The sequence below is a fragment of the Ovis canadensis genome, chromosome 25 (genome assembly GCF_042477335.2).
Source record: "Ovis canadensis isolate MfBH-ARS-UI-01 breed Bighorn chromosome 25, ARS-UI_OviCan_v2, whole genome shotgun sequence".
Taxonomy (NCBI): Eukaryota; Metazoa; Chordata; class Mammalia; order Artiodactyla; family Bovidae; genus Ovis; species Ovis canadensis.
The window spans coordinates 42,049,856-42,076,263 of NC_091269.1; the positions used below are offsets into that span (position 1 = coordinate 42,049,856).

The 26,408-nt window shown below is 35.6% G+C and overlaps 1 protein-coding gene across 13 annotated transcripts in view; it reads right to left on the reverse strand.

The window, feature by feature from the left end:
• HERC4 (HECT and RLD domain containing E3 ubiquitin protein ligase 4) overlaps positions 1–26,408 on the reverse strand; it is a 128,917-nt gene that overhangs the window by 30,332 nt on the left and 72,177 nt on the right. For 9 of the 13 annotated variants that reach the window (XR_011252983.1, XR_011252982.1, XM_069571810.1 and 6 more), the window contains 7 exons: positions 18,496–18,572; positions 18,116–18,240; positions 17,189–17,248; positions 16,964–17,075; positions 16,017–16,206; positions 14,387–14,559; positions 7,487–7,606 (listed from right to left, as the gene is read on the reverse strand). Coding sequence is in view for 9 of the 13 variants with exons in the window: in XM_069571810.1 (XP_069427911.1) it covers positions 7,487–7,606; positions 14,387–14,559; positions 16,017–16,206; positions 16,964–17,075; positions 17,189–17,248; positions 18,116–18,240; positions 18,496–18,572 (857 nt within the window). In the remaining 4 variants the exon portion in view is untranslated. Of the gene's footprint in view, positions 1–4,464; positions 5,911–7,486; positions 7,607–10,626; positions 10,772–14,386; positions 14,560–16,016; positions 16,207–16,963; positions 17,076–17,188; positions 17,249–18,115; positions 18,241–18,495; positions 18,573–26,408 lie in introns of those variants that run through there. The other 4 variants (XM_069571815.1, XM_069571816.1, XR_011252985.1 and 1 more) reach the window with 3 other exon arrangements.

Here is a 26,408-nt window from a genome sequence, read left to right on the forward strand (position 1 = left end):
TTAAAAGTTCTATTAGACTGGCATTTTCTCTTAACCTGTTCAGAACTGTTTTATACTACATACTAGGTAAAAATTCAGATGTCAAAGGACATCAGATCTAATTCACGGTGACCCAAGAGGATATAACTCTCCAGGAGAGAGTGAAATGTTTAGTGAAGTAAGTTAGACAGAAATACAAATACTATATAAGTTACATGTGCAATCTAAAAAATAGTACAACGGAATCTATGTACAAAACAGAAACAGACTCATATAGAAAACAAACTTACAGTTACCAAAGGGGAGGGAGTAGGAGGAACAAATTAGGAGTAGGGGATTACAGCTATAAACTACTGTACATAAAACAGATAAGCAACAAGGATTTATTGTATACCACAAGGAACTGGATTTAATAAAAAAGATGAACACTAAAAAAAGTGTTGAGATGATACAGGAACCTGAGTGCTCTTATGTTACACTCCTTTCTTATCATAATCAGGTTGAGAGCGGAGATTCCTGATCAAGACAACATAATCATCCTCCGTACTAAATAATAACCTCATTTTAAAATTTGTAGTGTTATAATTAATTTACAAATTTGTTATGGCTTTAGAATTCTTTTAAAAGCTAAGAACCAGGAGTTTAGAACTAGTTTAGTATGTGCATACATTTAAATAAGATGGTCATAAACAGGGTAAGTGAACATTAAGCTTCTTAAAAGAATTGTTTTATTTTAAAAGGAGTCTATATATTAATGAAGTCTCAAAAACATTGCTCAAAGGCCCAGGTTACCGAGGTGGTATGTCAGAGTTTACATGCAAAGTCTTAGGATAAAAAAAGTTCACTGTCTCAATCATCAGTGTCCCTCAATGGTAAATAATTTTAACTCCTTTTACAATAAATATTTTTAAGCCTGAAATCTGCATTCACTCAAAGATGAGATATGAGACTTCAAACAAGTCTTGCAGAGGGAAAATTAATAACCTCAAGAAATATGTTTTTTCTCCTGTCTTAGGAGTTCTCTGGAAGAAAAGTGTGAAAAGCTTTATGTAGATGAGAGATTTAGTTAAAACAGGGAAGGAAAAAGGAAATATTTATTCATAGCTTTCCAGAAGTCAAGGATTTTCCTTCTCAAAAAACTGCTGTCCCTTGACTCCAGCTATAGCTCTACTTTTCTTACCCCCTCCTCTCAAGTGTAGAACTCTGTGAAAGTACTGCCTATGAATGCTGTTCCCTATCCTCACCCCTAGATTTCTCTTAAGCATAACTTACCTAGACTGGCATTATCAAGGTTACCAGTGACCTTCATGAAACCAAACTCACTGCTCAATTCCATGGTTTTGTCCTGTTTCTCGACAGCATTCAATACAGATTTCTCCTTCCCTTTTTCAGTTTCCACAACGCTACTCTAGTTTTCCTTCTACCTTTCATCTCATTTGTTGATTCCTCTCCTTTCCTCATTTCATATCCATCAATAATTCTTGTCCCTTTTACCTCCAAGAGGTACTCAAGACCATTTATTTCCTCCTTCCATTATATAACTACCAACCATGGCCAAACTCATCATTTTCTCTCCCCTAACCTACTAAAACTATCTTCTAACTAGTCTCCCTCTGAATTTTTGTTCCATCCCCCTCATTCCAACCTCCACACAGCTGATAGGGTAGTTATTTCAGAATATAAATTACACTGTACAATATCCACCTTAGGTTCACCAGCATCCAACAGATAATCATAAGACTTCAGATAAAATCCGTATTTCTGACCTTAATCTACTGAACTTTGCATGATCTGGCACCTGCTCATTTCTCTGTTTCTCAGAACTCTCCCCATTCCCTTATTGTTAGCAATGTGTGTGCTCAGTCTCTGTTATGTACATTTTGCAACCCCAGGGACTGTAGCCCACCAGGCTCCTCTGTCCATGGGATTTCCCAGGCAAGAACACTGGAGTGGGTTATCATTTCTTACTCCAGAGGATCTTCCCAACCCAGAGATCAAACCGGTGTCTCTTTTGTCTCTTGCATTGGTAGGCGGATTCCTTACCACTGTGCCACCTTGGAAGCCCATTTTATACTGGCCTTCTTCTATCCTTCAAACACTTGTTCTCGCCAAAGGTCTTTTTACTAGATACTCATTTTTCCTGAAGTTTTCCTTGCACTGATCTTACATAGCTGCTTTTTCTCATTTAGATTACAGATCATACTTCATTAGAAAAGACTCTTCTGACTACCCAACTGCAAGAAACCATCCAGTCTTTATTACCTTCTCGTATTTTCATCTTCTATATAGTGTACATTATTAGCTTTCTATGGCAGGGGAAGAAGGGTGTGCATTACTTGATTACTATTCATCTTGCCTACTAGATTATAAGTTTCATGAGAACAGGCCTTATCCATCTGGCTCAACACTGTATTTCTAATACCTAAATAAGTGCTTGTTACATGTGTCTTCAGTTGCTCTCTCATATCTGACTCTTCTCAGCCTGTCAAGACTCCTCTGTTCATGGAATTTTCCAGGTAAGAAGCATGGATTGGGGGTGCCATTTCTTACGCCAGGGGATCTTCCCAACTCAGGGACTGAACCCTCGTCTCTTGCACCTCCCACACTGGCACATGGATTCTTTAACACTAGCACCACCTGGGAAGCCTGTTACACAGAAGATTCTTACTAAGTTTTCGCTGAATGAGCAAATGGGTAGACATAAATATGTAAGTTGGTTGTAAACTTGACTGAGCCTCCTAGTGACTCAGGAAAATAATCAACAAGTCTGTCCCAATGAAGATCTAAGTACCTAAGGAAGTCTTTGCTATGTTCTAGAAAGTGTTCAAGATGTTCTGGAAGTCACCTTATTCCTATAGGGAAGAGTACCCTAAAAAGAGCATAAGTAAACTGCACTGCTATTCAAAAACTACTGTACTTTCTAAGGGCCTACAAAACATATATGAGACACTATGAAAAGTACAGGTGAATAAATTGACAGAGTGCCTATTCACAAGGAGCTTGCAGTTGGTACCTAGCAACCAATCAAAGGCCTTGCTAGAACTCAGTTCAGTTCAGTCACTCAGTCACGTCTGCCTCTGTGATCCCATGGACTGCAGTATGCCAGGCTTCCCTGTTCATCACCAACTCCTGGAGTTTACTCAAATTCATGTCCATTGAGTCAGTGATGCCATCCAACCATCTCATCTCTGTCCCCTTCTCCTCCTGCCTTCAATCTTTCCCAGCATCAGGGTCTTTTCTGATGAGTCAGTTCTTTGAATCCAGTGGCCAAAGTATTGGAGCTTCAGCATCAGTCCTTCCAATGAATATTCAAGACAGATTTAGGATTGACTGGTTTGATCTCCTTGTAGTGCAAGGGACTCTCGAGAGTTTTCTCCAAATTAAAAAAAAAGTTTTCTCCAACACCATAGTTCAAAAGCATCAACTCTTTGGTGCTCAGCCTTCTTTATGGTCCAACTCTTAAATCCATACATGACTACTGAAAAAACCGTAGCTTTGACTAGACAAACCTTTGTCAGCAAAGTAATGTCTCTGCTTTTTAATATGCTCTCTAGGTTGGTCATAGCTTTTCTCCCAAGGAGCATGCATTTTTTAGTTTCATGGCTGCAGTCACCATCTGCAGTGATTTTGGAGCCCAAGAAAAGTCTGCCACTGTCCCCGCCTCCCAGATCTACTTGCCATGAAGTCTTGGGACCGGATGCCATGATCTTAGTTTTTGTAATGTTGAGTTTTAAGTCAGCTTTTTCAATCTCCTCTTTCACTTTTACATCAGGTGGCCGAAGTATTAGAGCTTTAGCATCAGTCCTTTCAGTAAATATGCAGGACTAATTTCTTTTAGGATTGACTGGTTTGATTTTCTTGCAGTCCAAAGGTCTCTCAACAGTCTTCTCCAACACCACAGTTCAAAAGCATCAGTTCTTTGGTGCTCAGCCTTCTTTATGGTCCAAATCTCACATCCATACCTGACTGCTGAAAAAAAAACCATAGCTTTGACTAGACGGACCTTTGTCAAACCTTTGCTTCTTGACCTGCATACAGGTTTTGCAGGAAGCAGATAAGGTAGTCTGCTATTCCCATCTCTTGAAGAATTTTCCACAGTTTGTTACGAGCCACACTAAAAAGGCTCTTTAGTTCCTCTTAGCTTTCTGCCATACGGGTGGTGTCATCTGCATATCCGAGGTTACTGATATTTCTCCCAGCAATCTTGATTCCAACTTGTGATTCATCCTGCCCCACATTTCATATAATGTTCTCTGCATATAAGCTAAATAGGCAGGGTGACAACATACAGCCTTGATGTACTCCTTTCTCAATTTGGAATCAGTCCAGTGTTCCATGTCTAACTGTAGCTTCTTGACCTGCATACAGGTTTCGCAGGAGGTAGGTAAGGTGGTCTGCTATTCCCATCACTTGGAGAATTTTCCAGTTTGTTGTGATCCACACAGTCAAAAGGCTTTAGCACAGTCAATGAACCAAAAGTAGATGTTTTTCTGGAATTTTCTTGCTTTTTCAATGTTACAACGGATGTTGGCAATTTGATCTCTGGTTCCTCTGCCTTTTCCAAATCCAGCTTGAACATCTGGAAGTTCTCGGTTCACTTACTGTTGAAGCCTGGCTTGGAGAATTTTGAGCATTACTTTGCTAGCGTGTGAGATGAGTGCAGTTGTGCGGTAGTTTGAACATTCTTTGGCATTGTCTTTCTTTGGGACTGGAATGAAAACTGACCTTTTCCAGTCCTGTGGCCACTGCTGAGTATTCCAAATTTGCTGGCATACTGAATGTAGCACTTTCACAGAACCATCTTTTAAGATTTGAAATAGCTCAACTGGAATTAACAATCACCTCCTCTAGCTTTGTTTGTAGTGATGCTTCCTAAGGTCCACTTGACTTTGTACTTCAGGATGTCTGGCTCTAGGTGAGGGATCACACCACTGTGGTTATCTGGGTCATGAAAATGACCTTTATTGTATATTCTTCTGTGTATTCTTGCCACCTCTTAACATCTGCTTCTATTAGGTCCATACCATTTCTGTCCTTAATTGTGAACATCTTTGTATGAAATGTTCCCTTGAAGAGATCTCTAGCCTTTCCCACTGTATTGTTTTCCTCTATTTCTCTGCACGGATCACTTAGGAAGGCTTTCTTATCTCTCCCTGCTATTCTTTGGAACTCTGCATTCAGATGTGGACATCTTTTCTTTTCTCCTTTACCTTTAGCGTCTCTTCTTTTTTCAGCTATTTGTAAGGCCTTCTCAGACTACCATTTTGCCTTTTTGCTTGCTTCTTGGTGGTGGTTCTGATCACTGCCTCCTGTGTAATGTTATGTACATCCGTCTTGTACATACGTTATGTACATAGTTCTTCAGGTATTCTATCAGATCTAATCCTTTGACTCTATTTGTCACTTCCATTGTATAATCATAAAGGGTTTAACTTAGGTCATACCTGAATGGTCTAGTGATTTTCCCTACTTTCTCCTATGTAAGTCTGAATTCTGCAATAAGGAGTTCATGATCTGAGCCACAGTTAGCTCCTGGTCTTGTTTTTGCTGAGTATTTAGAGCTTCTCCATCTTTGACTGCAAAGAATATAATCAACCTGATTTTGGTACTGACCATCTGGTGATGTGCATGTATATTCTTTTGTGTTGTTGGAAGAGGGTGTTTGCTATGACCAGTGCGTTTTCTTGGCAAAACACTATTAGCCTTTGCCCTGCTTCATTTTGTACTTGAGGCCCAAACTTGCCTGTTACTCCAGGTATCTCTTGACTTCCTACTTTTGCACTCCAGTCCCCTATGATTAAAAGGACATCTTTTTTTTTGGTGTTATTTCTAGAAGGTCTTGTAGGTCTTCATAGAACTGTTCAACTTCAGCTTCTTCAGCGTTAGTGGCTGGAGCACAGACTTGGGTTACTCTGATCTTCAATGGTCTGCCTTGGAAATGAACAAAGATCATTCCGTCATTTTTGAGATTGCACCCCAAGTACTGCATTTCGGACTCTCGTTGAATATGAGTGCTACTCCATTTCTTCTAAGGGATTCTCTCCCACAGTAGTAGATATAACAGTCATCTAAATTAAATTTGCCCATTCTGGTCCACTGATTCTTAAAACGTTGATGTTCATTCTGGCCATCTCCTGATTGACCACTTCCAATTTACCTTGACTCATGGACCTAACATTTCAGGTTCCTATGCAATATTGCTCTTTATAGCATCAGACTTTACTTCCATCGTCAGTCACATCCACAGCTGAGTGGTGTTTTCACTTTGGCTCAGCCTCTTCATTCTTTCTGGAGTTATCTCTCCACTGTTCTCCAGTAGCATACTGGGCACCTACCAACCTGGGAAGTTCATCTTTCAGTGTCATATCCTTTTGCCTTTCCATATTGTTTATGGGGTTCTCAGGGTAAGAATACTGATGGGCAGGGCCAAGCTCAGCAAATCTTTAATCCAATTTTCTGTTGATGGGTGGGGCTGTGTTCCCTCCCTCAGACCAAATTATGGTAGGGTTAACTGTGGTAACTTCCTTCAAAAGGACTTATACCAGCATACCACAACTCCCAAGACTGATGTATTCAGTGCCCTACACACCACGGCAGGCCACTGTTGACCCACACCTCCACCGGGACTCCTGGACAGTCACAGGCAAGTCTGACTCAGTCTCTTGTGGGGTCACTGCTCCTTTCTCCTTTCTAGAACTGCTACATGCATATTATCTAAAGTATCTGCTTCACAGATGAAAAAGCTGGCCTTAAGCATATTACAAAGGTTAGCAAATAAGAGTATTAAACCTGTTTTATATCTAGCTGCTTATCCAATTCACATGAGTAATTAAAGTTTTATAAGACTATGTTATTATTTTTATGTTTTTTGGATCTCACAGATCTTTGGAGATCTTAGTTTCCTGACCAGGAACTGAACTCACACACCCTGGGATGGAAAGTCTTAACCATGGGATCACCAGGGAAGTCCCTATGCTATTATTTTAATAGAACATTAAGTGTCTAGTTATTAGAGACTTAGCCACATGGAAAGAAATATGTACACTTGTGGATGTACACCAAAAAACTGAAATCAAATTAAATACATAAAAGAGGGGGAAAAATTAAGAATTAATGGTCGCACAGCTCTCTTCTGGTAGTTCTGAGGCACTGATATCAAAATTTTAATATATCCTTAGAGTTCAAGTATTAGCACTCCAGTATTCTAGCATTAGAGAATTAAGAGACAACCTCACAGAAAATAAATGAAACTTAAAATCTAAGTCATATTTGCATTTTTCTGTAAAAAAGTGTAATCTATGTCTTTGGTTTGGCTTTATGTAAAAGCTGAACACTTACTTATAAACACTGAATAATTTATATATAGCTGCTATTTTGCAATATGTTTTTATTTTAAAAATGAGTTCTGGATAAAAGCTCTGCTATTTCAATAATATGCAATGGTTCACTTTGTATTAGAACAAATGATAAAAAAAAAAAACCTCATAAAATGCAATAAGTAACATACCATTCCATAGGCCTGCTGTTGGACCCAGATGATATAATCATTCCGTATGTCTATCAATTCTTGTACTTCATGTATATAAAATTTATCATATTGAATAATCTGTCCAGATTTCTCATTTACCTACAAAAAAATTAAAATGCAATTAACATTAAATTTAACCAGTACCTAAGAAAGAGACTGAAAAGTATTTAAATAGAAAAAGGTTTGAGATTTCTTAGCTATTTTCTCTTCCTATAAAAAATAATTTACTGAGTGCCTACCATATGTAAAATGCTAGTTAAGTGCTATAAGAAATACAAAGATTTATAAGATGTGATATCTGTATTTAGTACCTCAAAATCAAGTTAAAAAAAAATTTATGTAACACCACATGAGCTATCCCATTAAAATGTACATATACAATACAAACTAGAAACTATAAAGTCTTCTGATTGAGCACAGAACTTAAATAATAGTAAGAATAGCTAAAGCCCCAAAATCTGAATGTAAACTCCCCCTTCATCTTTGGCTAACTCTTAAACCATGAAAGCACACGTGAGACTTGGTGGGGGATACTCCAATAGAAAGCACCAACTTTCTGAGACTACTCAGAGCAGATTTTAAGACAAGCATTTCCAGAGTAAAAATGGCCCATTTAATAATGCTAAAATAATTCATTTATCAAGAAGTCATGACAATCCCAGGGCTTCCCTGGTAGCTCAGCGGTAAAGAATTTGCATGCCAGTGCAGGAGGTCTGGGTTTGATCCCTGATCCAGGAAGATCCCACATACGATGGAGCAACTAAGTCTGTGGACTACAACTGCTGATCCTGTGCTCTAGAGCCTGCAAGCTGCAACTACTGAAGCCCAAGCACCCAGAGCCGATGTTCCACAACAAGAAAAGCCATCCCAACAAAACTAGAGAGTAACCACCACCACCCCCCCCATCCCACCCCCACCTGCCGCAACTAGAGAAAGTCCACAAGCAACAACAAAGACTCAGGTCGGTCAAAAATAAATAATTAATTAATAATCATAAAAACTCAACTCCAGAGTAATTACAGATTAGACTGGCTTGAATCCTGAAACTAACAACCACAAAAGATGTATACAAATTTACAGGAATAAATTCAGCTTTTCCTATTTTACAGACATTCAAAATTTGTGAGACATATCCAAAATCAGATAAGTAAATAAAACAAAAGACACATAAAAAAAGTCTAAGAGAAAAAACAATCAACAGAGCCAGACTCAGAGATGACCTAGAGGCTGCAGTAAGTAGACAGGTGCTTTAGGAAGGTATTTTGAACTTACTGAAAATAAAAACAAAACACATCAAAATTTGTGGAATGCCAGTAAAGCAGAGCATAGAAGGAAATTGATAGCATTTAACAATCATGGTAAAATAAAAGGTCTAAAATCAATAGCCTAATAAGCTTCAGCTCAGGAATTCCCTGATGGTCTAGTGGTTAGGACTTTGGTGCTTTCACTGCCACAGACTGGGTTCAATCTCACCAACTGTGTGGTATTGCCAAAAAAAAAATTCTCAGCTTTAAGAACCTAGAAAATGATCAAATTAAGGACAATCAAGTAGAGGAAAAGAAAGATAAGAAATACAAAACATTTTAGTTTTTAAATCTAATATTATTAATAAATATTTACATTTTTCAAAAGAAAAGTCCAGGCCAAGATGGCTTCACTGTTGAATTCTATCAAAAATTAATAATACCAATCTTAAACTCAGAACAGAGAGAAAGAAGGATCACTTCTTAATTCATTTTATGATACTAGGATAACCTTGATACTAAGAAGCTGATGAGAAACAAAATTTATCCAATCAACATCCCTAATGAACACTGACACAAAACCCTCAACAAAATATGAGCAAATTAAATCCAACAATATATATAAAATAATATAAAATGTCTAAGTGGAGTTTATCCCAGGAATGATTAAATTAACACAAATGAATTTCACTACATTTCAGGGAAAAAATATAATAATAATAATTTGTTCATCTCAACAGATGCAGAAAAAAAAGCATCTAACAAAGTTCAATGTCCCTTCATAATAACAACTCTCAGCAAACCAGGAATAGAAAGATAGGAATAGCTTTATCTTCACACAGATAAAGCTCACCTTAAAATCAAAACAAAAACTATACAGCTAATATCATGCTTATGAGTAAAACATTAAAAACTTTCTTTCTAAGATGAAGACTTAGACAAGAATTGTCCACTGCAACCATTTATTTTCAACACTGCACTGGGAAGTCTTAGCCAATTAAATACAGAAAGAAAATATCATGACTGTATACATAAAAAATGCAAATGAATCTAGGAGAGAACTACTAATTTACCAAGGTCACAGAGTACAAGGTGAAAATTCAACTGAATTTCTCCACACGAGCAACAAAACTGAATTTCTCCATACCACTAACAATCAAAAATAATTTTAATTATAATTTACAATAGCATAAAAAACATTAAAAATAGAGTTGAGCAGTTATAACAGAAACCACACAGTTCACAAAGTACAAAACATTACTATCTAAACTTTCACAGAAAAAGTTTACAACTCTTGCCTTACAGCTTAACTCTTTCTGCTGCTAAAAAAAGAGAAAGTAAACCCAGCAATTATACACAAAAACTCATTGGCTTTTCCTTCTCCAATATTTATGTGTTGTTGTTGTTGTTTAATCACTAAGTTGTGTCCAATTCTTTTGTGATCCCATGGACTGTAGTCTGCCAGACTCCTCTGTCCATGGGATTTCCCAGACAAGAATACTAGAGTGGGCTGCCATTTCCTTCTCCAGGGGATCTTCCAGACCCAGTGTCTCCTGCAAATCTTTACTACTGAGCCACCTAGGAAGCCCAATATTTATCTGCAGAAACTACTAAATAGATACATTAACTATTACATTGGACTCTTAAAAAATTTAATGATACTTGTTGAAAATCATCCACATCCTACTGACCTCTGATGTATTTTTCTTTATCTGAAATATTTATTTTAAAAGGTAAACTGCAATTTCCCTCACCAGTAGCAACCAGTGTTTACAGCTTTTATATCATGCAGATATGACATGTTTTTTATAAGAAATGCTATGTTAGAATGTGTGTATATTTCCCCTCAGTTGTGTCTTACTCTTTGCAACTCACTAGACTGTAGCCTGCCAGGCTCCTCTGTCCATGGAATTTTCCAGGCAAAAATACTGCAGTGGGTTGCCATTTCCTACTCCAGGGATCGAACCCATGTCTCGTGTGTCTCCTGCTTTGGCGGGTGGATTCTATACCACTGAGCTGCCTGAGAAGACCGTCAAGTTAGAATAAAAACTAGCAATTTAGAAATAGGTTTCATTCAGGAACAAATTTCAGTCAAACTTAAGACTTGGGGGGAAATGATGGTTAACAGTTAATTCAGTCACAATGATTTAATAACTGAAGACAAAATCAGTTGTTAGTCTTTCAAAAATAGAAAAATATTTAGGCAGTGAATAGAAGACCAATCCAAAAGACCTATACACAGATTTACATATAAAATTAACAGTTTAAAAAAATATAAATAAAAATACATTTGTATGGAAGGTAAAATTGACAAGACATTATTTTCTTCAGGAAGTCTTCTTAAATTCTTTTGAGTTATGTGCCCTCCCATGTGTTCTCACAGCACCCTTCCTTTTGCTTAATCTAGCACTTACCATGCTATATTATAAACAATTATTTATTTGTATTATACAACTGTTCTACATTTATAATCTTAAGGGAAGAAATCACATCTTTTCCTTATAACTGCATCACTAATGTTTATAACTGCACCATAATAAGCACACAGTAGGCACTCAGTAAATGTTCGTAAAATCAATTTTTAAAATTACATGATAGAAGTTCAAAACAACGTACACATTCAATACTGCTGTCTAAAATGTAAAAAATAGAAACTATATATGTGTGACCATAATGCTTCATATATTAATTACAGTTTAGTACTCTCATTTATAAACCTGAGTTCAGAGGTGGTATATGGTATGTAAACATATGCCTTGTTTGTTTGGGTTTAAGGGTTCCTTGGAAAAAAAATTTTTGATAATCACTGACTTAGAGGATTAGCACGATATGCAGTACTTAAGCTAGTCAGATCAAGTAAGTCTTTTCTTTTGGCATATTAGTATCTCTATGATATACTGTGTGAAAACTCAGAAACTACTAAACAACCCAATTTCTTGCCAGCAAATTCATTTACCTGGTAACACATTCATTCCTGACAGCAGGTACCAAAATTATCTTTCTTGTGATGCCATTTGGAGCACTCGGAGTGATTTCTAATTCAAAAGCTTTCCAAAGGACATGACATAAGGGAGGAACAAGTCATTTATATATCCTGAAAAGATCAGGAGAAATACAGACCAGTTCTACAGTTCTTAATCCTGTTCCAGGTTTGGTCAGGAAGGAAACCCCTTTAGGAAACTTCTCCTAATTCTTAACTATGGAGCAGAGAGAAGAAATATATACAGCTGTCAGACATAAGGTGTCTTCTAAAACACAAATCTCTGATAAGCAATTTAGGTTCCACTATAGATGAAAATAAATCATCCCTGACAATTATCTGACAGGTTAGAACCAAGTAAAATTTTCTTCAAAGTAAGAGGTAAAAGAAAGGTAAGTGACTGTCCTAAGAACTCTCACTAAGAGATGCCTAAGAAACTGTTACTACCCTACTTTTGAGGATGTAACAACCACAAACAGGTACTCAATTTCCTCATGATTAAATAAATTGAGTTAAAAACCACAGTTTCCCACTCAAATGGTGGTGGTAACAAAATCTCTGCCTTATGAATGTACAGTATTTGTGTATATATTCCATAATCTAAACAACACATCAATCCTGGGAAACCAGCAGACCATTATTTCAATCCTTATTTTATAGGTAACTATCTGCATATGCAATAAAGAGAAAGAAGACTTGTTCAAAATCACATCGATAAGAAGCAGCATAGATGGAATTAGAATTAGTCTTTTTAACAATTCAATGCTATCTGTAATTATGGATGTATAAGACTCCAGACTGAGGCATAAAACAAAACCAAATCCCCTTCTAAACAAGTTATATTATCATAGCTACTGATACAGAAGTACATTAGAAACATCAGGGACTTTAGAAGTATATTTGTATTTCAATTCTGCTACTTACTGGTTTATGACCTTTGATACTCAGATTCAGGGGCAAGATATAACTATAAAAAGTTAAATGAGGGATTCCTGTAAAGCGCTCACATGGATTAATATACAAGAGAGGTTTTTAATCTTGGCTACCTCATGTAACTTCATATAACTTTTTGAACTTATTTTCCTTTCCCTTTCAGCTAGCAATAATTTAGGATCCTAGTTCCAGCATGGCTCCATCTGAAAGGTCTCTGGATATGGAACCTCATAGGGTTCGCTTCAATAGAGATTGAGACTTCTGAGCTAGGCACGTTAAGTTACTAGCTGAAGTTCTGTCTGTAATTATGAAAGACAATTTCATAATTTCCTTTCCTTTTCACTTGTGGAAATTCCAATTTCCCTTCCGTTCACTTGTGGAAAAAGACAGCTAAGGAAAAAAAAATTTTAAGAGGTAATAAAGATAAGCAGACAAGGAGGAAGGGAAGTGAACAATTACTTACTTGGGAAAAAGGTCCTGCTGACAAAGGATAGTTCACTGAAATAGTAGGAAAAGAGAGTCCAGAGGAAAGAAAGAATCTAATCATTCACTTAAATGCTAGGCAAAAGGCATACAGAAAAGCAGAGACCCATATCATAAAGACAGATAATAGCAGTTTACTGCAGAATCCAGTTTACCCTAAAGTGCTGCAAGAAAGCCTTGGACTGGGGAAGGCAAACATAAGAATAACTTATTTCCCTCTAAGGAAAAAAATGGCTATCATAGCCTCAGCTATAGTAAGAGAAATGACTTATTTTCTAAAGAGCTTGGAAATACTAAATACTAAAGAAGAAAAGTTCAAGAAACAGTAGAGAAAGGAACTTCATTAAATGAACCAGGAACTTCATAAAAGAATAAAAAGGAAAAAAAAAAATCATCCGTATGGGCTCACTCTTACAGAGAACACAAGGCTTGCTTCCTTTACCCTTTATCACTAACTGTAACAGCAAGCAAGAAGGGCCTGAAAACACTAAAGAAGCTCTTAAGGGGAGGAAACTAAAGGTTCACGTGAGGTTTTCAGTCATTCTAGAGGCCAGAAACATATGTTCCTCCCTTAGGTCATGTCTTCCAATATAGTATCTTAATATCAAATGGCAGAACAGAGATATACCTACCAGCTGTCAGGGATGTCTCAAAAGCATCTTTAATGTAACAGCTGAGACTCTACTTCTTCATATAACTTTGAACTGCTACAAGTGTAAAGGGTACATTTCTTCCACTGGGAAGAAGGGCAGGAAAGAACAATAGGCAAATTAATGAATTATATATGGTTCCAATTTCAATGAGTCATCTGTTTCAAGTGTTCTACTTGATTGAAGTCATTAGTAGCCAATAGCAGAAAGAACATGAGTTTTAAACGTTCACAATCATAAGTAGGGTGAAATCTCTTTTGTATTATGTCCACATATAAATAACAAGTGTATTATTTAAATAACAAATCATGTTCTTCAGAAAAAACATAAGGAGACTCTAATTCATTAGTATGCTATTGTTCTGCCCAACTATAGACAAGTTATTCATAAACGCCTAACAAAGTCAAGTAAGACCAAAGCTCTAAAGTATATATTCTTTCTTTTAAAGGAAAATTTAGATAACTTCTCCAAATTCCTATAATTTCTTTTATGCCAGTCTAATTCTGTAATATAGTCATGTTAAAATAAACATCATCAATCTGTTAGTGGCAATGGGGGAAGAGGAAAATAAATGAACTACTGGACATACCCTATGCAATATTTCTAAAACCTTTAATGCAGTATGAAGAAAACTGTTGAAAATTCTTCTCTCAGAAGGGGGAATGCCGATCTTGTAGAGTTTCAAAAGATGTACCACAACCTCCTTAAAAAGTTCTACAATCTTGAGGAATAGCGGAGGTTCAAGTACTGACCACCAGTTTTCTGTTATTAAAGGGTGAACACACAAATAAAATAAAATTTAAAAAGTCACAATTTTCAAAATCATACTGATTTTTCCTAAAGCAGTGGCTCTTAACCCTTTGAAAATCTCAAGAAGATACATGTAATATGATATTTTATGTAACATTTCTAGGGTTGATAGACACTACTCCATATTCAAATTAAAGAATACAGTTCTAAAAGCTCTCAAAAGCAAAAATAAAGTAAAAAAGGTCTATTGAATTTACATTCCTGGTTTTCTCAGCTATATTAAAAACTTAACCACTATCCCTTGTATTAAACCAGGTGTTTCAAATTGCTTTATAAATTAGTAGTTTAATTTTTAAGAACACTAAAAAACTGTATTGCTCCAATATTTACAAATCTCTCCAACTTTTACCTTTCAACTTAAAGTTGAAATGTGAAGCACCACCTGAATGCAAGGTACTCCTAAATATCAAATATAGAAACTGAATAATGTAGAGTATACCATGTCTGTCTTTCCCCATGTTGACTATTTATAGCTATTAACTACAAATGTGACAGTCTTGTGCAGGAGACAGATAGGAATAGGAAAACTTCTGACAACATGGCAAGAATACACTTGTGAGTCCCTGCTTCACTCCTCTAACCACTCACTGGCTCATTCCCTCAGATTCCAGGACTCTACCCACTGCTTGTTGCTTCCTCTGCTCACTCTCAGCCTAAAACTTCTTGTACTGATTTTATTACTCGTATGTATCTCAGACTGACATAGCTAACAAATACTATTAGGAAGGAAGGAAAGCACTGCTACTAAAGGTAGCAGGCAAACTATAACAGTCAACAAATAGAGACGAAATCAATAGAAAAATCAAAGTGAGAAAAGTTTATGCCAAAAACCCAGAGAAATAAGATCAAATGAAGAGTGGAATCTCACACAGAGAGACATCAGAAAATTGGCAAACAAGGCAAAGGGCTAATAAAGTTCAAGGGGATTTAATACCCAGGTTTGTTCAGTTTTAACTGTTCCCTTTCCTTTACAGTTTAACAATAAGATCACTCTGGAGTGAATGAGGAAGTTTCTGTTCAGTCGCCCAGTCATGTCTGACTCTTTGCGACCCCATGGACTGTAGCCCACCAGGCTCCTCTATCCATGGGATTCTCCAGGCAAGAATACTGGAGTGGGGTGTCATTTAGAGAAATATGAAAAACAGTTTTTATCTTTCCTGATATTGTCTCCACTGTTGTGTTTGATTAAAATTTTAATATTTAACATGCTTTGCCTCCAACAGCTCTAACAACTAGCATCAGATGACTAGCAAAAAGTAATTAATTGAAAAACAGGTTTACCTTTCCCTGAGACAATGTCAAAATAATTCAGGGCAGCAAAATTTCAAACAGCAAAAAAGTAAGAACTTAACTAGCATTTTCATTTAAAGAAAAAAGGTTACAAAAGAAAAAAGTATTAAAATTCTTACCAAGTACTTTCAGCGGCGCCTTTTCTAAGTTCACAAGAGCTGTACCAAAGGGAATTGCTATTGTGGTGAAATTGTTGGAATCACTCATCAGGGGACATTCTGGTAGAGTAAGATAAAATCTCAATGCTTCAACATCAGGTAAGGAGCTAGTCAGTTTAGGAATAAGATTCTTTTCCAAGCTAGCTGCCACCTACATTTTGACAAAAAGTAAAATCTACTTCATTTAAAATGAATGCATATTCAAAAAAAAAAACAGAAAAAGAAAATCTTACACCACAGGAAACATTAAATGGTGAAGGGAAAAGAAAAAAAGAAACCATCTTATGATGCATCAATGAATGTACTCTGAAGCACAATGAAAATTAATGCCTACCCAATATAAGAGAATCTTTTTTTAATTAATTAATTTATTTTAATTGGAGGCCAATTACTTTACAATATTTTGGTGATTTTTACCATACACTGACATGAATCAGCCACGGGGGTACGTATGTCCCCCCATCCTGAACCCTCCTCCCATCCCTCTGGTTGTCCCAGTGCACTGGCTTTAAGAGTCCTGTTTCATGCATCGAACTTGGACTGGTTGTCTATTTCACATATGGTAATATACATGTTTCAGTGCTATTTGTAAAAGAATCTTAAAAATCTTACGTACAAATCTCAATTTAAACTCTCTGCATCAACAGCTATGTAGACTTAACCAACATGGTAATGTTAAGTGATTAAGGGTCTGCTCTGAACATCTGGAAAGATTTACAGACATCTGACAGCTAAATTACAAACAGTTTAAAATAATACCTGATTTAAATTCTTACTTTAGTTTATAAAAAGACATAATAAAGTATATGAAACTATAGAGTTAATTAGGCAACAAAGCTTTAGAATAACATGGAATAAAAAACTCAACAGGGAACATAATACAAATACAAAATACTTTAAAAACAAACCTGCTGAGATATCTGAGGATGATCAGGTTGTATAAGTTTGTGGAATAAAAGTCTAGCAGCATTCATATCAACCCCTGAAAATCTAGTGCCTGTTCTATAGTGATCATCATTGCTATTGTTAAAAAAAGAGAGAGAGAAAAACTTTATAAATTCATTTATTTAATGACATTATTATTTAATATAATAAATTCAAAAAATTCAGTATAACAAAGAATTGCCACTTACCTAACAGCTAAAAAACTTCCATTTAGACAACCAGATGAAGAAAATGTTCCATCAATTTCACTAAAAAGAAATTTAAAAATCTTCAAATCACAAAATGAGAAATCTGCTTACCTTCATTTTTTAATAAAAATTAAAGTTAAACTAATATTTAATGCTACAGTACATTCCTCCAGTCAACATTCAGAATAAATTGGAATTCTATAAATTACTACAGATTAAGTAAATCTTGATAGAGGTATTACTGTTCAACCTAGACTCTCTTGAACATTACTATCATCCTCAGATTCACCAAATAAATCTGATGTTCCTAAAAAAATTTTTTTTTGTAAAAACAAGCATATTTAACTTTCTTAGTTCCACACAGTGGTAAATCTAATCTGGAAAGTTATTTTTCTGAAGAATACTCTTCACGCTGTTAAGAAAAGCTTTAGTTTGGGAACATAATCTAGAACTAAACCACAGCTGATCAGCTATAATCCCTCATCCCAAATACCTACACCACCTTCAACAACAACAACAACAAAAATTTAAAGTACTAAACAAGTCCATCTGCAAGCAAAATATTCAAGAAGGAAGTAATACTCAATTCTTCTAGGAATACAGATGTGAAAAGAAAGTGACCAGTATAAAGCCAGAAGGAACGTTTTTGCAAACCCAATCTCTAAAGTGGCTATATTTAGTATTTTTAGAACTGCATATTCTTATATTTTTATATTTAAAATATATAACAATTTTAAATGAGATCTCCTAAAATATCCACTATTATAGAAATTCCAGACATTTAAACTTTTGTATATAAACCATTCAGTAAATGATATTTAATGAAGTATTTATTTAAATAAAAACTTCTAAGTACAGGTTCCTCTACAGTTGAGAGATTTTGTCTTTGTGTAGATTTTGTCTTTGCGTAGATAAAACATTTCTTACTTGGCTATCTCTACAGGAAATCTTCCAGAGGGGTAGCTGAGCCATTTTTGAATTAGAGCTTCATTCACAGTCCAGATCTGCTTCGAAGGATCAGGATATCTAAAGTCATCTGGTGGCCCACAGTTCTAAAGTTTAAAATAAGTAGATGAGTTTGAGGGAAGAGGATTATATACAAAGCATTCTGCATCTGGAAGTTAATCTCTGCTAAACACCTGAAAACAAAACTTGAAAAACAAACTGAAAACAAAAACTTGTCAAATAGATCTGAAAATATTTGTAGACTTGAGGAAAAACATTAAGGCCATTACTTTGTAACATATAAAAAATACTAATATGAAATTATCTGAGCTTATTTAAATTATTCATATGATTTTTATTACCTGGGGATTAGAATAATGTGAAAAGCTTTGATCTCCACCTGAGAAAATTCTTTTCACACAGAAATATTCTTCAGAATCTGTAATAAAAATAAAACATTAAAAAATTCAAGATTTATATATATATATTTTTAGAGCATCAAATATGCTACTGGACTTCCTCTTAATCTCTAACTTAATGAGACCTTCCAATCCTGGGCTCAATGATACAAATGACTCAGAATGTTGACCGACCAAGTTAGTGGAACATTAAATGATCCCACAAGCACATCCAGCATTTGCTAAGCTTTTTGGTTGGTCTTTTTTTTTCCTGCTTCTAAGCTTTCTTTTGGTTTGTTTTTTCAGTTGGAGGATAAATTGCTTTACATGTTGTACTGGTTTCTGTTGTACAGTCTTCTTTTTGATCTGCATATCAAACTGACATTTTTTAATCTAGATCTTTATTATCTCAATATATTTAAAACTGATGATGATATAAAAACTGAATCAAAGGTATAAAAGATAGCTCAGAAGAAAATAAAAAGTAAGAATATTCATTTTGGGGAATTCCCTGGTGTGGTCAGACTCAGCATTCTCATTGCTGTGGCCCAGAGTTCAATCCCTGGTTGGGTAACTAAGATCCTGCAAGCTGTGTGGGACATGGCCAAAAAAAAAGGAACATTCATTTTAAAAAGAATGACAACAAACAAGAAACAAGCATCAGTGTATGTTAAATCTTGAATAATGCAAAATTCTTCTCTCTCTCAACAAAGCTATACGAAAGTAAAGTGACACACACAGCTCTTTATTAGAAACTATCAATAACATCCAAACCAGGTCCCAAAATATATATATTAATAAACAAATTTAGTAGAAATAAAAGAAGAAACAATGAAGTCCCTTTTCAAAAAGACATTCAAAGCCTCTTCCTCTTTCTCTTCTTTATCTCAAAATGGAAAAACTATCTATAATATTAACAAAAATACCACTAGACTACTATTTATAAGTATCACATACCATGTACGGCAAAACCAATACAGTACTGTAAAGTAAAATAAATATAAAAAAGATAAGAAATTAATACAGCATTGTAAATCAATTATACTTCAATAAAAATAAATGTATAAAATATACTAACTCATCATTAAAAAAAAAAAGTATCACATACCAAAACACTATAGCACCACAACGTATATAATTTAAGGCTTTGTTGCTCTTGTTAAGTCTCTAAGTCATGTCCAACTCTTAAGCAACCCCATGGACTGCAGACCACCAGGCTCCTCTTTCCATAGGATTTCCCAGACAAGAATACTGGAGTGGGTTGCCATTTCCTCCCCCAGGAGAACCTCCCTATCCCAGGCATCGAACCCGCGTTTCCTAGTCTCCTACAATGGCAGGTGGGTTCTTTACTATTGAACCATCAGGGAAGCCCAACTTAAGTCTAGTTATTTCCAAACATAGTCCATTTCTGTTTTCCTAGTCCTGACCCTCCACTCTTCAGTTGACTAGACTAATTCTTCACCTGTATTATTTGTGACCATCACTGCTACAGAATTATAAATTCTTAAGGAAGGGATCACATCTTAATTTCCTTGGATCATTCCCTACTATTAAACACAATGTTTTATTTGTAAAAACACTGAGTAAATGTTTAATATATAATATAAAAATTACCTAGCTTAGAAAATACCAATAATAAAAGCTTCAGAGATCAGAACATTAATGACCAAATTTTCCACAACAAGAATGTTCAAGGCCAAACATTTTAAAGAACAGATTAAAAGGGTAAATTTAAAGTATTAAATAAAAAAAAGAATAAATAAATAAATAAATTTATTTACTTTTAAATAAATAAAATAAAGTATTAAATAAACCAATCACTCAACTTAAAATCTTTTCTCTACATCATCTTCACAAGTCCACATGAAGTCATGCACTTTCTTCAAAACACTGAGCAGGATGTTATTCATTTGTTTCTAAAAGGTGATTCTGCCCTCTTTAAATAATCAACAAGTAAATGGATAGACTACAGTACATTAATAGGTTTCTGGGGGCTGTGAATAGCACCAAAAATTATTTTCCTTAATTTTCTTTTAATTACAACTCTAAAAATGTCTGTGGAACCTAGTCATTTGTCCTACACAGCTTCCTGCAGATTGATTTTGGTGATTATATCCTTGAAGATTCTACTAGTATTTTCCTCAGTCTTCTGTATATTTCTATAAATTAGTAGTTGGATCTAGAGAGGATTTCATTAAATTACTCAATTATTTTGACAAAATTATTACATGGTAGTAGACAAGGCTATTCTTCATCAGGAAGCACATAATGTATGGTTGTGTTCCTTTTTGTGATGTTAGTAACCACTGACACCCACAGACCATTAATTCATTGTGGGCTGAAAAATGATACACTAATATTAATTACTTCCTCATCTTATGGTTGGACCATTAGCATCCCCTTATCCACCACATTGCCCTGTAATAGGAAAGATTAATGCTTGTTCTTTTCCACTTATTTACTATTGCTTGGCTTTTTGAATTTGCATTTCTCTTTGATTATAACTTTTATATGTTTCTTAGTAACCTCGATTTCCTCACTGGGAATTTCCATTAACTACCTTTACTACATGTCTAAATGTCTGTCCTATTTACTAGGTATCTTACTATTTTTCACACCAATATGTATGAGTACTTTGGCTACTATCTCAGGTTTTATCTGTTACAAACATTTTTCTTAAATTATTTAATTTCAACTCAGATTTCTTTTTTCCATTAAATCAAATGTATTTGTTTTATTCTTTATGACATGTTTCATCGCCATAATGCTAAGAAAGGTTTTTCCCAACCTCAAATTACAGAATTATCTTAAGAACTTTTTTATATTTACCTTTAATCCATCTATAATTTCCTTTAGAATATATTGTTAGTTTAGGATCTAAACTGATATTTTCCTACCAATTCTCATGTGTTGAGTAATTCTTACCCCTTCTCCACATATTTATTAGCGATGCCCTGTTTTAAAGTTATGAAGAGACACTATACCTCTTCTATATAACATACAACCCTCAACAACTTTGGCACTCCTCTCCACCCCAAGTGTTCTCAAAGTCCTTCTCATAACTTCCACTTCATAAGGTCTTTCCTATAACTCCAAGAGCAACTGCCAATCAACTGCAATTTGAACCTGAAGCAAAACCTATATACAATGCCAATATATGGATCCTCCTCTCCCTCCCCACAATTTCCCTTTAACTGTAATAATCTGAATGTCTGTTTTACCAATAATCTGATTTAACTGTTACAGTTTTACAATACACATTGTTATATCTAGGAGGGCTAGTTCACCTTCTCCTTACTCTCTACAAACTACACTGTCAGGAAAAAATGAGAAGACTTTACAATAGGCTCTCCTGAACTCCCTTCCCCATTTATTGAGTCTTGTTTAGGGCCCCCTTCAGAAACATAGCTACCTAAAAGGTGTCTCTGAGCTATTTACAATTCTGTAAAGCATACTATTTAGGAGCAATACTGACAGAGATACAACCATCTATGTGCCTTTGATTTACAAGGAAAAGTAGTTTCTGATGATCTCTGAATCTCTTTGCACTCTTAGGACTTATTCAGAATCCCAAAGGGCTTAAAAGCATTAATATATACCATATCAGTAATTGAAAATTAAGAGATTTTAAAAATACTCATTGATTCATTTGAAAATGAACAGGAACAAAAGCATTGCATATTAACACAGACAACATTTTAGTACTAATATGAAAGTCACCTTAATCTCAAGGACTCTGACACAATACCACTGCCCTTGAAAATCTACCAGCTTGTCCAGAACATGGAAGAGCATAACTGAAGACACAGCATGCTACGTGAATTTCATCTGCCTTGGTTTACACTTGACTGTGAAAAAGGTTTTCAGTATGTTAAAATCTTAGCAAAGTCCACTTCAGTTTTAAGGGTGTACTCCCGTGCCTTCATCTATATGTTGTTCTTTACTTTTGTGTAATCTGCCAAAGAGCAAAAACTCTGCATCTTACTAGAATAACTTTCTATACGTGTCAATTTTATTGTTTTACATTATTTAAGGGGAAAAAAAGAATCACGACTCCTCACTTATGAATAAGTTAAAGTTCTTTTCAATCACATTACCATTTACATTTATTTTGAAATGTTTTAATCTCACTTCAGAAAAATAGGTAACCAGGTATTATTTCTCAAGCATCATAGGTTACATCTTTTAATAAAGTTTTCCAATCTTCTCTCACAACTTTTTTGATTTCTGTCTTCCTGGTATGGGCTGAACTGTGTCCCCTGGTCAAGCTTATATGCTGAAGCCATAAGCCCCAGTACCTCAGAATATGACTGCATTTGGGAGACAGGGCCTTTAGAAAGGTGATTAAGGAAAAATGAGACTGTTAGGAAGGTGTCCTAATACAACATTCCTGTTTCCTTTATAAGAACAAGAAGAAACGCCAGCAAAATACATACACACAAACACACAATTATACAGTAAGGCGGCAGCTGTTCGCAAGCTGTCTTCGTAAGAACAGGAAGAGACACCAGCAACACACACACGGGCACACAGTAAGAAGGTAGCGGTTTGCAAGCCAAGGAGATAGGCTTCAGAAGAAACCACACCTGCTGACAGGGTAATCGTAGACTTCTAGCCTCCAAAACTGTGAGAAAATCAATTTCTGCTATTTAAGCCACCCAGTCTGTGGTATTTTGGCAGCCTTAGCAAACTAACACACTTCACCAAATCATATCGTAAACACAGAAAAACAGAACTTCCAGATACTTTATATGTGTTAGTGAAAATTCCTTTGAGATTTCCCAAAGGCTATGGAGAATCACAGAGATCTGACATTTCAACACATAAGAAGAGATGCTAGAAATAATTACACTGATTTGAAGTGTTACTATTGTTAAGAGTTGCATGGGAAGAGCTGTCAAATCAGAAGGTTACATTTATATGGTAAATGTAAATATAAAATTTTCACTTCTCTAAATTAATAGAAAATATTTCAAAATGCAATTATTATAAATTTTTCTAATTTACATGGTAAACATAATATAAACATTTCATAAATTAATAAATTTCAAAAAGTGTTATGAGAAGTCCATGGAGATTCAGTAATGTCATTGCTTTGGGGAAACATTATTCAAAACTCATGAATAGTTCTGTAAAGTTTTCCTGTATTTATGAAAGTTCCAGTGGTGACTGGTATCAGTTCTAATTTCAGTTATTATTGAACTTTCATTTTTATTTACATCTATCATCTTCTAGGCCAGTGATTTTCAAGCGGGGTTCTAAAAAAATATAGATGTCTAAACTTGACCCCTGATTTACTGACTCTCTTTTCTTGATTCTCCTGGTGTTATTTCTGGTATTAGGTCTCAGGATTATCACATTGTAACTCAAGGCTTTCTTCGTCTATAAAAAGTAATATTTATTCATCTTTATAAATCAGATGTAAGAATCACTTCTTTGTAAACAGGCTTAATCATCATCATTAGAAACATTCTTGTTTAAAAACCTTTTTGGAATACAGGCATAACTCACTTTACTGTGTTTTACAGATATTGTGGCATTTACAAATTAATGATGATTTTTATTATAAGACAATGGTTAGCATTTTTTAGTAATATTTTAATTAAGATACATATATTTTTTAAAGAAATAATGCTACAGTACATTTAACAGACTACAGGATAATGTAAACATAACTTTTATATGTACCAAGAAACCAAAATATTTATCTGACTCACTTAATAGAGGTGTTCTGGAATCAAATGGCAATATCTCCAAAATATGCCTGTAATGTACTCTGTTTGTCACAAATACAACAGATACAAATTTCCTCGTTAAATTTATTCTTATTATGGACCCTCATCATATCCTTCCACTTGACAATTACCAGTAATAAATAAGCGACAGTTATTCTAAGCCACTGTCTACTACTGAATAGTTTTTTTTTTTTTTACTCTTACGCTTGTCTGAAAGCTTTTCTGTAAGTTACAGGCCAGAGTTTGTACTATCGACAAATAAGGATAGTCTCAGAGTCCTGTGAAAAGGACTGTATCTGGTATTTTAAATCATTTATATGTCAAGTAGACACTTGGGCACAGGTTTTTGAGGAGACATGGCTTGGAGAACTTTCAGAAGACACCAGTGGACTACAGTAGGATTTCTCATATACTCTTTTTAAGCTGATAAGCCATTTTATGGAACTGACAATCCAAGATATATAATGTTTAACTTCGTTTTAATTTTCTGTTTTCTGGATCTCCCTTACAGGGAGTCATTTCTCCTTCTTCTAAGGCAAAGTAATTCACATCAATTTTGTAAACTCTGCTTCAGTAAGCTGAAATGAAATGTTAAAAAACAGTTTCTCTTCTCACTTCAGCTTGCCAGTATTTCCCAGAAAGGAGTTTATATCCTCACCTAGTGCCCTGATTTTTGCAGCAGCCATCTAGCAAACACCTCTAGATCACCCAACCCTAGAGGTCTAATGGGGCTTATGGCTTGAGGGTCCCACAGGACTATAATCAATGGAGAAAGACTTAACTGACTACCACCCCAGGGCACAGCAAGAAGCAACAGACGGACGTGTCCAATATTTCTATAAAAAAGGTGTATTTAGTTTACCTAAAAGAGCTTTGGGCTAGGAGGAAGGATTCTAATTAAATCCATATCTAAAGGCCTACTGTAATTTTCTCAGAGATCTCAGGAGAGCCCTATCTGTATACTGTCCCTCTACTACACAGGGGAGCTTGTATTCCCATCTGGTAATCCCATTGTGGCTATCACTTAATGATTCCCCTTCACTGCCTGGTTCTGGTGGACAGCTGGGTTTGTATCCTGGACCCCATGTGATTTTAACAACTAGAGAACAGTCCTTGGCTGGCTACCACCCTTAGTGCAAAACATGAATAGCAAGTGGAATATACCCCAGTTTTCTGTGAAAAGGCCTACAAGCTTGTCCTGGAGCTTTAGCAACCTACTGAAGTGATCTCTGGGAATAGAAGCTAGTGGATGCCATCTCTACACTCTCCCTCTATCTTGCTTTAAGTTGCTAGACTCCTGCAAAGGAGCCTGTACCTTTAACGGGGCCCTGATTTACACAGCTGCTGCCCAAGAAACGTCTCTAGGTTGCCTGGTTCTGCCAGTCACTGTGACTTTCACTTGCGGTCCCACAAGATGATATATATTTGTTTACTTAAAAGCTGCTGCCTGAGAGTCTGGCATCCAATCAGCCTGAATCTAGGTACTTGTTGAAACTTTCCCCTTTGGGAAACTGATAGGTCTCACCATATACTCAACTAACTGGGAGCCACTAAAAATAAGACAGACTTCCTGGATAGTAACAAAAGTGTGAGAGACAAACAAGAGTGATGGCAGGGTTGAACTATATTACAACACTACAATAATCAAAATGGTATGGTACTGGCATTAAAAATAAGACATGGATCACTGGAACAGAATAGACAGCCCAGAAATAATCCAAAGCACATATGAGCAGCTTATTTAAGATAAAGGAGCCAAGAATACACAATGGGGCATGCTAAGTCACTTCAGTCGTGCATGACTCTTCTGACACCCTATTTGTGCATGTCAGGATCCTCTGTCCATGCAATTCTCCAGGCAAGAATACTGGAGTGGGTTGCCAGGCCCACCTCCAGGGGATCTTCCCTACCCAGGGATCAAACCCACATCTCTTTATGTCTCCTGCATTGCCAGGTGGATTCTTTACTGCTAGTGCCACCTGGGAATGGAGAAGGACAGTCTTTTCAATGAATAGTGCTGGGAAAATTGGACAGCCACATGCAAAAGAATGAAACTGAACCACTCTCTTATACCACACACAAAAACTAACTCAAAACACTGAAGATTTGAACGTATGACCTAAACATAAACTCTTAGAAGAA